The sequence below is a fragment of the Oryzias melastigma genome, linkage group LG19 (assembly GCF_002922805.2).
Source record: "Oryzias melastigma strain HK-1 linkage group LG19, ASM292280v2, whole genome shotgun sequence".
Taxonomy (NCBI): Eukaryota; Metazoa; Chordata; class Actinopteri; order Beloniformes; family Adrianichthyidae; genus Oryzias; species Oryzias melastigma.
This window is the reverse complement of record NC_050530.1, coordinates 18,034,635-18,049,257: the sequence shown is the minus strand read 5'-3', so window position 1 is coordinate 18,049,257 and position 14,623 is coordinate 18,034,635. Positions and strand designations below refer to the sequence as shown.

The 14,623-nt window shown below is 39.8% G+C and overlaps 1 protein-coding gene across 3 annotated transcripts in view; it reads right to left on the bottom strand.

The window, feature by feature from the left end:
• Positions 1-4,778, bottom strand: part of etv4 (ETS variant transcription factor 4) — a 48,294-nt gene extending 43,516 nt beyond the window's left edge. Inside the window, exons 1-4 of one of the 3 annotated variants that reach the window (XM_024284858.2) lie at positions 3,773-4,778; positions 3,556-3,662; positions 3,058-3,148; positions 2,913-2,960 (exon numbers count right to left, since the gene is read on the bottom strand). In XM_024284858.2, the coding sequence (XP_024140626.1) occupies positions 2,913-2,960; positions 3,058-3,148; positions 3,556-3,612 (196 nt within the window). In that variant the 5' untranslated portion in view covers positions 3,613-3,662; positions 3,773-4,778. Of the gene's footprint in view, positions 1-2,912; positions 2,961-3,057; positions 3,149-3,555; positions 3,751-3,772 lie in introns of those variants that run through there. The other 2 variants (XM_036217249.1, XM_024284859.2) reach the window with 2 other exon arrangements.
• Positions 4,779-14,623: the final 9,845 nt, after the last annotated feature.

Below are 14,623 nucleotides of genomic sequence, written 5' to 3'. Positions count from 1 at the left end.
GATTCTCTCCTGAAATGTTTACTTTAATTACACATCTTAATGTAGAATAAAACTTTTTAAAAACAAGTAGTCAACATAAAATTCTGGTTGCCTTATCGTCCCTTATCTTGTAAATTCTCCCTTATTTGATCTTGCGTTCGAGTAAATCGGAAATTCAATGGGGCAAACCTATAAATATGACAGAGAGAGCTGCGGGAGGCAGACAGCCTGCACTGTTGGTGAAAGGTCGCAACAGACACGTAATGCGTGAGCTCAGCATTTTCTAACCACAAGAACACAGAGGATGAACACATCTCTGGGGATTTTTAGGTCTCGTGTTTCTTGGAATGGTCTTCACACAACACTGGAGGCTGATGCAGCCAGTTTCCCGGAGTCTTTGTGTCTTATCCACGTTGTGGCAGAATCCACCTGCTGATTTTAACACCGTTTTCAGATTTATTACCATATTACTAAAGTCCTTCTCTTTTCAAAGTGTTCCCGGTGGTCTTTTAATTATTATTATGCCGTTTTTAGCCAAAATTTAGAAACCTGAGTCACTATCTTGGACATAGTTTCTGCAGAGCGGCAATATTTTATAAAAAAAATGTACATTTGAGTTGTGAGTGGGGCTGCTGACACAAAGCAACGCCACTTCCCTTCCCATCATGCATCTGTTTACACACTTTCCCGCAAGCTTACGACCTCTCACAAACTGCAACCAAACACTACTGGTGCAACAAAAATATTGGAGCTATCCAACAGTTTAGATCCAGATTCCAGCTCAGACGAGGGAAGCAAAGATGTCCATGGATCTATTTGTCAAAAAGTGGATGCGTCAGAATGGGGCGGAGCAGAGAAAGCTTGTGGCCCGCCCATTATACTTTCTACATCACAAATACGCTCATTTCTGTACATATATATATATATTATAAATGTATTTAGTATTATTACTCATTTTTTATATTATTTTCCAGCCTTGCCTGGTTTTTCATGTGTGTACACATTGCTTTTTGGTTGTTGGAGCTGCTACTTGTGTGATAAATGTGGATACTTGGAAAACACAATAAAAATTGAATTAAAAAAAAAAAACAAATACGCCAAATTTTAAACGTCTTTTTCCTGTCTGTTCCTGATTAGCAACAGTTTGAAAAAGGAAATACTCAGAAATGCAATGTTAAGCTATTTTCTTCTGTATATATGTCCTCTATCACCAGAAAAATGCCACAAAAACATATTAAAAACACAATATCTATTGGAATACATCTGGGTCAATCTAGTTTTTGCCATTTCAGAGACCACAATTACTCAGTTTTACTTCACATCCACCAACACATGACAGAAATCCCTTTTTATTTCAGTGATGATTCAATTCTAATCATGTTAAAAGCAGTTGTAACCATTTTTCTCTTGCAGGAATGTAAACTGTACCCTGACATCAATCACAGTATGATCACTCCAGATTACACTTTTGCTATAAAAGTTACACCATCGCTTTTGTCGAGTAATTTTTACCCAATATAATATACCAAATGAAAAGTGTTTATCATAAAAAATAGATCAAAATATGACAACACGTGATAAATTAAAGTTATATATTTTTTTATTTTCAACTGTGGTTTATGTAAAAAAATGGAAAATAAAAACATAGGAAGATCCCAAAAAAATGCTCAAAAATCACTTGAAAAATTAGGAATCTGAAAACGAAAAAAATAATACTAGAGACTTGACCTTTGGTCCACCCATTCCTGGGACATGTGAGACTTTACCCAGTGACCATGACACTCAGAAAAATATAACATATTGAAAATCATGCAAATACTTTTGCTCTCGTGAAAATCACCCCTCGATAGTGCTCTAAGGTTTAGGATGGTGGATTCCGGTGCGGCACGGATCCGATGGGACCCTGCGGTGGTACATTTCTCCAAAGCTGTTAGGCCACTAACATGACACCCAATGCAATGTGTCAATTATTCAAAGTTTGAGTCTGCAAGCCTCCCTGCTTTCAAGTTACTGGACGAATAGTGATCTAAGGAAGAGTGTGTTTGTGAAACATCAATTAACAAAACTGATTAAAAGCCTTTAAAAATGAAAAAAATATATGGAAATAACTATTTCCTTTTTTTTCCAGCCCACCAGCTTCCAATTTCCAAAACACATTTGTTTAAATTCCAAACCGGACCACCTTGTTTCCTTAAGTCCCCGTGATGTCAAACTCTCAGCACGCATGCTTCCAATTAACGTTTAAGGTGAGCTCGAGCGAGCGTCTTCCTCCTGCACGTTAATGTGAACCAGCCCCGGCTGAGCAGCAAAGACACGCTCAGCTCAACCTCTGATGATCAGACTGGAAGCAGCTCTCCTCCAGCCTCACTGGCTTTTACACTTCAATGTAAATGCCCAAAGAGAGCGGCGTCCTCCTTCCAAAGCTCCACATCAAAGCAACACAAACATTTACACCTCATTGTATGGGTCCCTTAAACTCACACAGCCCTGTTTTCTTTCCTCCAGATCGGCACCCGAAACACACAGTATAATGACTCCATTAGGGTTCACGTCAGCGGCGTGCATATGAAGCCTACAGGCAGACAGTCGCCCCTGGCTGGGCCTCATTTCATCACTGTGTGCCTTTGAGTGACACAAGCCAAACAGTCAGTTTGTTTGCTTTGGCTGCAGCTTGGCACTCACGATACATGCCAATGTGGCCAAAATAGGCCATGCTCAAAGCTAATAATGTGCCGTCTGTGCTCACTCACACTTTTTTTCAGATGGAGAGGGGGAGGTTGTGTGAGCAGATGTGTTGCATCAGAATGGCTTCTCAACAAAAGCAAAAATGAAAGAAAACAAACCTTTTTTTCCTCTATCTTTCTAAATGAGAACCCAAAAGTTATTAGCTAGGGTGTAGTTCGACAGATCATTGAATATTTCAGGAGCCTCACCTTCTGTGAGCCATGTCTCTTGAAGTTGGCTTAAATCCTGGAAGAGGTCTGAAGGGAAACAGAAGAAAACAATAAATCAGAATTTAGTCCCAGCATTTCCACTCCAAGCTGATTGAGAAATGACTGACAGATCTGTAAATGTTACCTTCAGATTCCTGAGGGGGTAATTCTGTATCCATGAATTTCCTTTTTGCAGCCATCAACAGTCTATTTAGGGGCCCATTTCCTTGCGACTTCTGTAAACCCAGAGATGGGAAAGTAGTGAGTGACAGACTCCTTATGTATACATATAAATATATAGGAAATTGTGTTTTTTTTCTGGTTGTTTGAGACATGAAGTGGCGCACAATAGCGCATTCGTGGAGGCGATCTTGGAAAAACAAATGCGCAAAGTGACCATTTGGCACGCGATCCTAAACCGAAAGAAGTAAAGGTCGTGGAATCCGACAAACACTTTCAAATGCCATCTTTTATGTGTGCAGATGTCGAAATAGTTGTTCTTAAAAGGCTTTGACAAACAGTTTTCCACCGCGCGCGCAGCCAAACTCGTGCAGACGCGGCGCAGAGCGCAGTCGGGTCGTGGGAGAGAGCAGAGAAAAACAACCGAAGCAGGAGTTGGAAACAAGAAGTGAGACATACGTACATTTGCTAAAGTGTAAGGCACTTGCTGGTCCAAATATCCATCCATCTTATAATCCATCCGTTAACCGTTTGTGGTCATCTAGGCTGCGTTGGTGGGATCCACGCAGCCTGCAGAGAGAGGAGGGCGCGCGGCTTGTGAATGGAGCTGCGTGGAAGCTGCATGCATAATGAGCTCCATTCACAAAAAACGCCGAGGGGAAGTGATGGCGAGCGATTACCCAGCGGGCTGCGGGGCTCCTCACAAATCTGTGTCACTCTATACCTGCTTTCAACTTGCGCAGGCGCACTTCCACCAGCATTGATTTATCATCCGTTTTTATTTACTCATAAACAATAAGTTTTGTTTGTTCAGCTTTATAGTTTATAGCTGAAACTTTCTGAAAGTGGGAGGTTCGACGCCAGCTGTGCGCTCAAATCACACGCGTTGGTGATAATACACAGACTTCTCGTCCAGCTCCGCAGTGGAGCTTCGGGATTGGTGGATTTCCTTTGCAGGAGATCGAATTTCCCCGTTTTGTCCGGGTGAATGCGCCGACTTATGAATGAAGTCTCGGTTCCCCCTACGAGCCAATCAGACCGGCGAACGGCCGGCTCCTAGCAACCGTAGGCGGGGCCTTCCCGCGTGAGCCAATCAGCTTCCCCTTCTGCCTGCGAGCCTTTTCTACTTGATTTTCCAGTTGTTTTTCATTCACAAAAAAGAGGAACAGGGTGGAGGGGGTGTCCATTCAAAAAAAAAAAAAAAAAAAAACTTGCCCCAGCATGAAAGCATGAAAGTCGTGGCATGTTTTTCTAGTTTTGCCAGCGGAAATTAAAGAAACTTTATCTTGTTTACTCCAACTCCTCCTTTGTAGCTGGGAAGAAAACAAGGCAGCAGCAGAAGTGAGCTGACGTAAATCCGTGCAGGATTATGCATACCTGTGGTTTTAGGACTAAAAAAATGTAAAAAAAAAAGAAAAACCTCAACCACACAAGGAAAGCAGAGGACGTGAAGTTCTTTGTGAGGCGTACAGTCGACTGAAGCCACAGGAGCCGTTTTCAAACCTCAGTGGGTGAAGGAAACACAAAGGAAAGTTGATGTTCAATGTACAGCCCAGAGCGCTTCAGACTCCATCTCAATAACCCAGAGGTTTCTTCCTGCTTAATGATATTTAGATGCACATTTAGATTTACACAACAAGGCTATAAATTATACATCAGGCACGGCCAGCACTGATTCCCTTCACTACAGTGTAAGGTAGAGTCACGGAAATATAACATGATGGTCGTTTAGAAGCTGCTTTATTCAATTTGGGCCACTCTAAAGAGTCTGTGTGTTGATCCAGGAGGACACCGCACTTTGTACGTTTGACAACTGGAGGAGAAGTGCTTTAAAAAGTGATTAAAAAGGGGGTTTTTCCTTTATAAATGCATAATTACACTTACTTTTTTATTTTTAAGAAAATGTGAATGTGTGAAACATTTTTGACTGTATATAAGAACTGGACTGAGTGACTCCTCTTCCCTTGTGTTCCAAACAGGAAGTACCTGCTGGCTCCACAAAGCCAAAATCCCATATACTTGTATTAAGAAATAAATAGCTAGTACTCAGTCGTTCTATTTGTCAGAAGAACCATTCTTTCTCCAAAACCTTTTTTTAAAACATGCTTTTGTTAATCTTATTTTTTTTTTCTTTATTACAAATTATTCAAGTTATAACTGGCCAATCAGATACCTCTATAAAAGTAGATGGCCTTGCATTGAATAATTGAAACATTTGATTGAGAGATAACCCGTGTGGACTTCCAACAAGCTCATTCCTGATTGGCTTGAATGGTTGTCATAGAAACGTGGACTCATACTATCTCGGACCAATCACTGCCCATTGACAATTTCAGGTTTCAACATAGCAAATTCTGTTTTGCGTAAATAAATGGCGACTCAACTGCATGTATTTTGTTGGAACCGGAGACATCACACCTGCTGAGTCCAGTTCTCATATACAGTCGATGGTAGAGACCCAGGGCGGAGCTAGAAAAATGTTATATCGGAGGCAGAACACAAATAAAGGGATAAAAAATACATATTTCCAACAGTTTTATTATTGTATTTAAAAATATTGCTTTTGTTATTTTTGCAGTGCTTAAAAAAGCTTGTAGTGATAATTTTGTAATCTTTGTCAGTACTGAAACTAATATAGACTCAAAAATGGGGCGCGGGGGCTCTTTGCTGTGTGCCTGTAGCTCCGCCCCTTGGTGCAGACCCATCCAAATCTTTTCTTTTGAAATGTAACACACTCAGATCCATTGACTGTAAAAGAGAATTGGACCAAGCGAGTGTGATGTCACCCGTAGAAAATGGCTTCCTTCTGGCTCCAACCAAGTGAAGTCAATTTAATCAACACTTTTTACACAATACAGAGGCAGCCATGTTGGAGCCAGATGACACTATTAAGCAGTAATCGGTCACCCTGAGTGATCGTTGCCGTGGCAACCACTCTCACCAACCAGGAGTGAACTTAGTAGAAGTCCACTTGAAAGCGGGTTACATGAAATCTGTCAATCAAATGTTTAGGACATTGGACTTAATAATTATAAAGGCTGCTGACTCAACACAACTATGTTTCATTTCAGCCAGAAGTAACTTTACACATCTATTTATTTTGTGACCATCATAGTTTCTTTACAGAACAGGAGGAACATAGCCAGTTTTTGAGCTCATGTTAGCATCACCATGGTAGGGTGTGTCATTAAACACTGCGCTCAATGAAAGCGAGCTAAAAGGCGGGACAAACAGACCTGACAGCTGCTGGAACATGTCCAGTAATGATCTCCTGCTGCACAGTTGTTAAGTAAATAACATTTTCCCATAAAGAAAAATATTACTGAATTACAGTCTTTAAAGTATAACCACTTTCCAGGACAGTCTTTTGAAACATATTTTTTTATATTTTATTTGAATGTTATCATTTTGATGATCCATTGAGTTTTTAATTCAGTTTCTTTCTTTTTTTTTTTTAATGATTAGCGCATATCAGAATTTTTTTTTTTTTCTTGAGAAATTGATTTTGGAAGCTGAATCTCACGTTGTTTCTGAATTCCTTCACTACTTACTGCTCTTTAGTGCAGTTCGTAGTGCCGTCTGAATCTATAATTTGCCCTATAATATTTCCCAGAATTCTGCGAAAAAACTACTATGGATCAATGCTCAGTAATATAGACCACAATGCATTGTGGTTGAACATGTTTTTCACGTGAAAAAAGTGTATTTAAATGTATTTTTTTCTGCAAACCATCCAAGTTGCTATTATCAAAACACAGTAAATCCATCAATAATTCTTCTCAAATGTTCAAATTTATTAGATTTTTATTTAAGAAAATCTGTGACATGATATTTGACATTCAGAAAAACAGAGCATGGTGTCTGAATTGCTTTTAAAATCCAGGAAGTGGAGCCGGTTAGGTTGATCTCAAACAAATTGTGCATTTTGTGGTATAAGTGCTAAATTTGGCATTGATGTAATTTAGGATCCCGTCTTTCAGAAAAGCCACTAGGAAAATCCAAATTGGCGGCCATTTGTAAAGATGGCAGCCATACACTCAGTTGTTACAAAAATTTAATCTATTCGCCCCCAAACTATTAGCCCTGTCTCAACAATGGATACAACAGTGTTTATATACATACATAAATACACACACGTATATATATATATATATATATATATATATATATATATATACATACAGTATATGTATACGTATATATACGTATACATATATATATACATATATTTATATATATATGCATATATGTATATATATACACATATACACATATATATACATATATATATATTTGTGTGTGTTTTTATATATGTAACATAAATGACAAAATGCATGATTATATTGATAACTGGCTCCATTAAGGGCATTAGATATTCCCATTCTGAAGTCTATTAAGGCTGAATTAAAAATTTTTCTGCTATCCCTACAGCTTGTCTTTACCCCTAAAATTGTAGGGTCATTTGGAGGGGTGAGGGGCCTGAAATACTTTTTTTAAGGGTAACACGCAGGGACTTTTGACTGTGTATCCCTCTGGAGGAGAAATTCTTCAGGTGAACTCTGAAACACAGAAATGTATATTTAAATGTAAGTAATGACTTTTTGTTTAAGCATGACCTTTTTAAAGTTATAAAACTGACCATGATATGTATCGTGCAGTGTCATCTAAATTTAAAGACTTTATCCGTAACATAAAAACTGTGCTCTCAAGGATAAATGTAGGGGTAAGGAGAGGCCATAGGGGAAGAATTTGTGGTTAGGGATAGGGAGGAAAACTGGACATAGTCTTGAACATAAATGACAAGGGAGTTTTTCTTCTGGGTTCCTCACATAAAAAAAACAACTTTTGAGCTGTAATACCAAACAAAATAAAGCATAAACTAAGAAGTTGAAGCGTGGCACCAGTTCAAAAAGCAGCGGAGGTAAATACCCACACGGTGATAAACTACTCTGCTGATACAATCATGTTGTTACAACTTACACAAGATTTACAGCTTCTTTAGACCCACTCGGGTGATTTACTGAAGAGAGAACATTTGCACTGGCCATTCATTGCTTCCCATGCATTTCATTTGCAGAACACACACATAGTGCTGAAAAGCATTGTGAAATCTATTGTAATAGTCATCTACCCTTGAGTCTAATATAGCTTCGTCAGCAGGGAGATAAGTACTGACAGAGACAGAAGGGAGACATTTGAAGTTGAGCGCAGGGCTGTGGAGTGGACTCAAAGTGCTTATTGATCAAAGCAAGCAGAGCTTGATGGATGGATGAAGTGCTATTATAGCCTCAGCTGTTGAGAGACACAGAGATGTGTTGCAGTGGAGGTCAGGAGAGGAATATTCCGAGTGAGAGATGCCTTTCAGGCCTAAAACTCGGATAAAATGAAAAAGCCAGGGAGGGGAGAAGAAAAAAAAAACGGAATGACAGATTTACAAAGACGTGGCGAGAAAAGAAACGGAAGCGGCAGAGTGGGGGATGGTGTGAGAGGAGGGCTGGTTCACAACACCTCTCTGTCTTTCTCCGCCATGGAGCTTTTAAGTCCTCCTCTCTGGTCCGTGCTACTCCTCCCTCGCTCCCGATGAAGCTGATGGTGACCGATAAACAAATGAAGATTACCGATAACACAAGGACATCACATATATAGATTTACAGGAAGCACAATCCATAAGAGGAGCAGGTTTTCTTTCTTTTATCTTATGTCTCATTACTTGTGCATTATTAATAAATAGGGAAAAATGTGTGTCTTTTATAAATTGTCGAGAAAAATAAACTCAGCAGCTCAGCAGTTGGTTATTCAATTATTTTTGTCTCATTTTGACAAATTTCAAACCAAAATACCCCAACAGACCTGATTCAACTTGACAAGGGCAACGTAGGGATGACTCCTGGGTGTCTCAAGCCCGGGGGGCTTTAAAAGAAATTTAGACTTCTCATTTTTTTACTTTTAAACAGTAATTACATTGTAATAATCAACATCAATAGCTAAAATATATTACTTAATTTAAGACAGCAAAAACAGAGCTAAGATATCAATGAAAGAGGGAACATAGGGTGCACATAATTACATGTGCAGGCAATTTATTTAGAGTTTTTAGGCAAAGAATATAAATGTATTTAAAAATTGAAATTATTTAAACAAGAATTCTAGGCTGCACTGTGTAACAGTGGTAAGCACTCTCGCCTCACAGCGAGAAGGTTCGAATCCCGGCAGGGTTCTTTTCTGTGTGGAGTTAGTATGTTCTCTGTATGCATGCATGTTTTTTTTTCAGGTTTCCTCCCAGAGTCCAAAATCATGTTTCAGAGATAACATGAAAGTGTGTGAGTATTTGGCCCTGCAACAGACTAGCAACCTTTGCCCTTCAGTGGCTGGGATAGGCTCCAGCATCCCCATGACCCCAGAAGGGGTTCATGAAGTTCTGAAGATGGATGGATTGATAAAGCTCGGATTTTCACCTAAAGTGATGCAATTGAGTAAACATACAAACACAAGAATTGGCGCTAGTGCTATATGGTTGGAGTCTCAGGCTGTAAATATTTACATTTGATCAGCCTGAATCTGCGTTGATGGGGACCAATGATGCCTGTATAGAAGGGGCAATGGTGTCAAGTTTGTAAACGTTCAGTAAATATGGCCCATAGTATTTCATAATAGTCTGTGCATTACATTTTAGCTACATTCATGCTGTTTAACGAAGAGCTTGTCCTAATGTTTATCAAGACCGGGACACTTAGATTTTCTCCCTAAAATAATCCGGACTGAGAATCCAGAGTGTCAAAAGTTCAAAATCAAATCTGGACTGAGTCCAAAATACACCTTCGGTCGCGGGCCGAACAGGATAAACATTTATTGAACACTCTAAAAAATTTTTTTTTTTATTTTAAACCGTAACTTTTTAACATAATTATGAATAATAAAAAGGCAGGACTATTATGGCAGAATAAATTAACTCAAACCTTAAATAACTTTCAACATTTTCCTCTCCATGAAATTAAAAATAAGAGCAAGATAACATCGGGCCAATAATAACAATAAAATGATCTGGAGGGCCGGATCCGGCCCCCGGGCCTTGACTTTGACACATGTGAAGTAGACCGTCCATAACTCTGTAATATCAAACAGCTGTGGATCCCTTATAGAGGCAATCTTGTTTGGGGAGTGTCCCTTTACAGTGAAGGTCACACCAATAGAAGGTTCTTCTTGAGTCAAACTCTTTTCATGAGAAACTCACATCAGAGTAGAAGTGGATCTCACGTTCTTTAGGACACTGCATTACATTTACCATTCTTTTTCCCTAGTTTGATCAAAAATAACATCAACTCTACACACACTTCCAACTATCTAACATCCTCACTGTGCCGTGCTGCCAAATCCTAGGGGTTGCCTAGTGTCCTGCCCATGTGAAACCCACAGGGCCTGATTTACGTCCAGGAGCCCATTTCCGAAGCAAACAATACACACCTCAAAATAACTCCAGTCAAAATAGAGTCAGCTCTCTTCTAAGGGTTTCCGCCAAAGGTCGGTCAGGATTGTTTGAACTTGTGACCTTCCTGAAAAGACTCCACTGTTCAGGGTGTTGATGGGATATACTCAAGTTTCTCTTCTCTGGTTATGGCGAATTGCCGTCTTGAAGTTGACGTATCCGTCCTGGTCTTGAGTCATAGACGAGGCATAGACGCTGGCAGGGTTCAAGACAAGAACATGCACAGGGATTCCCTCCCAGACACCTTGCCTATCTTTACCACAGATGAATGCCAAAGGAAAAGACAGGACGGAACGTGAAGACTGGTTGTGTGTTTGTTGAAATGTCTGTTTCGTGTTTATCACATACATCCAACGGACAAAGGTGCTCTTGCCCACACGCCCCCTCCTCTTTCCTTTAAAATCTGTTCAAGGTTCCTTGCTTCATTCCCTCAGGACTCTACAGCGTTGCTGGGATGCCTGCTTGTGTGCAGCATAGACAGGAAATGTCAGTGCTGGCATCTGACGAGAGCGAGAGCGCCAAACCAAGCGTGCACCCTTAGCCACCTGCAGCCTGGCCCGCTCTGCTGCAGACACTGGCCCGCTTGTTCGTTCTCCGACCAGTCCTTCCCATTCCCCTCCAAAGTGGGCCTGTCTGGCCTGCTCTGGCTCTGTGAAAGATCAATCAGGTGAGAACAATAGCATTTATAGGAGTGTTTTTGACTGGTAGCTCTTTAGAGGAGTGGCTGCCTCGCAGCTGCACTGGCTCCACTCAGCTGCCAGAAACACAAACACAAAGCTGACTCTTCCACCCCCCACACATATACACTTTCTCCCTTTATAAAAAAGGCAAAGAAAAACTATTCAACCAGATGCAAATGGACTGTTTATTCTGAGGATGTGAATTCTTTGTATCAAAGTTTGAATCTTTAGGAAGTACTAACTGCATTTTAACTACAATTACAGTCATGCTAGTTCTAGCAGTTCTTGGACTTGTCTGGGGTCATTTACTGGGGTCAATGGTTAGCACTCTTGCATCACAGCAACAAAATCCTGGTTTGACCTCCAGCTTGGAATCTTGTTCTGTGCATGTTTTCTCTCCGACTTCTTCCTCCAGTCCAGAAACATTGTTTGATGGATAATTCAATGTCCCTCAGGAGTGACTGTCTGTGTATTGTTGTATGTCTCTGTGTGGCCCTGTAATGCACTGGTAAACTGGTCAGATCGGCCATGTTTGGGCATTGTGAGCCACAATCCTGATTGTTTTTAAACATACCCTGATCTGCCATGACCTAAATGGCTGGACACACCTGATTCAGGTAACCAGCCATGAGTAAGGTGCAGGAATATGGAAAACCAGTTCTTTAGGCCTGGAGTTGCCCACTTCTGGGTGTGCACTGCCTCGGACTGACAGCAGCTGGTTAGCAACCCTGTTATCCTGAACAGGAACTAGTTGGTTGTAGAGCAACCCCTTACCACCTAAACTCATTCCAGAGTTCACTGCCTTCAATATTGTCAGTTTTTCCCAGATGACTATCACTCTGGTTAAGTCACCAATGAGTTCAGTCATCTCAGAACACATGAAAATGTTTGTGTCCATAGTACTGAACAAACAAGAACCTACAATGAGAATCGTCTGATATTTACATCTTTTTTCTACCACAGCACTATGGAAGGGAAAGAATATGCTGCATGGTAATGTCTTAACTACACATTTTTTGTACTTTTTTCTCACTTAAAAAAAATAAACTTTTTTTTTTGATGAAAATTGTGTAAAACTAAATTTTTAAGTCATAAACAATTGAAAGAAGATGAATAAGTGGGCTTTAAAAGTCCTGATTATGGGTCTTTTGTTTTGTTTTGTACTGATTTATTTTTTATTTTTGAACTATTTGACAAAACAAAATGTCAATTTTCTTTTCTAATGTTGTATTTAAAACATTCTGGCCAGACTTTAATATTTCTTTGCTTTTTATTAAGATGTCTAAACTGTATTACAAATATAAATATGTTCTGTATAACACATCCTGTTTCCTAACTTTTAGAATTAGTACGCAAATTTAATGTGGTAAATGATGCATGAAGAAAATGTTTGATCAATTTACAACACATAAATAGACATTGATTTAGATCATTTGTTTTTCATTTATAGATTCAAACTTTTTTTTAAAATAAAAAATGTTATCAAAAAAGTAAATAATCCAATTTTCAAGGTAATTAATCAAATACAATGCTTTAAAAAATGTGACTTTTGCTAAGGTCAAAATTCAGTTGCTTTTAAAGACATGCAAATTTGCTTTTATGTCCGTGTGTCACTGACACCATAAAGGCAGCTTTATTTTACTAGCCAGAAGCACATCTTGAAAACCAAAGAGTGTTGTGGGAGGAATTGTTTGCCTCTAAAAGCAGGATGGCTTTGAGAGGACACAGAGGAGCCTTGTTAATGTCTCTGTCAGGCCGTCTCGCGCTCGCTTCTCGCATAGCGCCGCTTCTCAGTAAACCATCCCTATTGTTGCCACCAGGAGCCTCTTCACACACATTTCCATTTATATTCCATTTTCCACTTCATTTCCATGCTAATTTCAGAGGACAAAAAGCCCATGTTATGTCATTTATAGTAATGCAGCTGGTTTATCTATCCACCACGGGTCTGGCCCCAGGCATGGCCTCCCCGACATTCAACCGCTTTCCGAGCAAAGACAAGTTGATTGTAGGACTATTTGGCAGCCTGATGATAAAGATGTCTATTATGGCTAAGATATAACACCACGGTTAACACTGAGGAGGAAAAACAGGGGTTTTGGGCCCACTTGGAGAAGGTTCCACATTTCTTGTTTGGGTTTTATGCTTTTACATTTGTATTGTACCATTTCCTCCAGGGAGAATGTCTAATTTTGTCAGATTCCTGCTTGTAATGACTCTCAATCCTTGTAAACTCAGTGGTATAAACAATGCCTCCAGATCTTTCCACTAAAGCAGCATGTTCGGGGGCCTGGATAAGTGGGCGGTTGTGTTTAGTTTGCGTTTATCCGGAGCGGGAGACGGGACAGCACAGGATCACTCAGCTTGACTGCAGATGTCCTGTCATGGGTGATGAAGAATTTAATAGGAGGTGAGGTTTATAGAACAACTACCCGAAGGGATTTAGTTGGACGTTTTTTACTGAATAGAGTAAAAAAAAAAGAAAAACCTGCGTCACCACTTTTATAGTGATTTTGCGCAATTGGTTCAAGACCACTTTGGGTTGGAGGAGGATTTTTAAAGTTTGCCTTTGGACATTGGCTGTTGCTTATCTTACAAATTACACACAACTGGTAATCTATAAAACACTTTTTGAATGCAAAGTCATTTATTCATGGACTTCTGAAGTGCTCCTGAAAGGTGGGAGAAATGCAGTCCTGTCATAAAATCCTAGGTGACCTATTCCCAGTGGGAGGTGTGGGAATTCCTTGATTTGAAAAGACAACATCTGCATACAGGCAACCCATCACAACTGGTTTCCTTTGATGTGAATGTGAAGATTTGCTTTGATACACCTTGAAGACATCCCAGCTCTTAAATTTGAGAACACAACCCTAGTTATTTGGTTATTTCAAAACTGTAGATGAGGTTTGGAGTTTCAACCAACCAGCTTGGAGAGTCATTATCATTGCACAACTTTCACTGAGATGTGACCTCACCTACAGATTCAACACAGTCTCACAAAAGCAAACGATGGAAACGGAGTCTTTGGACCTGTAAAAAGAAGCTTAAGCCTCATTTCCACTGAGTGGTTTGGTCTGGTTCAGTCCGTTATTTTGAGCATGTCCATAAAGTTGGACTGAACTGTGCCATTTTTGGAGCCTCATTGATTGTAGGTTCATAGAAAAATGTAACAGTCCAGTTAGCACGGACCTACCGTTGATTACAGGTGTTTAATATATCCTAAACCGGACAGTAAAAACAAGGACTTTGCTGGAGCCTATCCCAACCACAAAACAACACACTCACACCAAGGAAAAATTTAGAATTTGCATTTTTGTGTTTGTGCCTTTATTTACAGATATTTTAGACATGGTCATTTTGGAGTA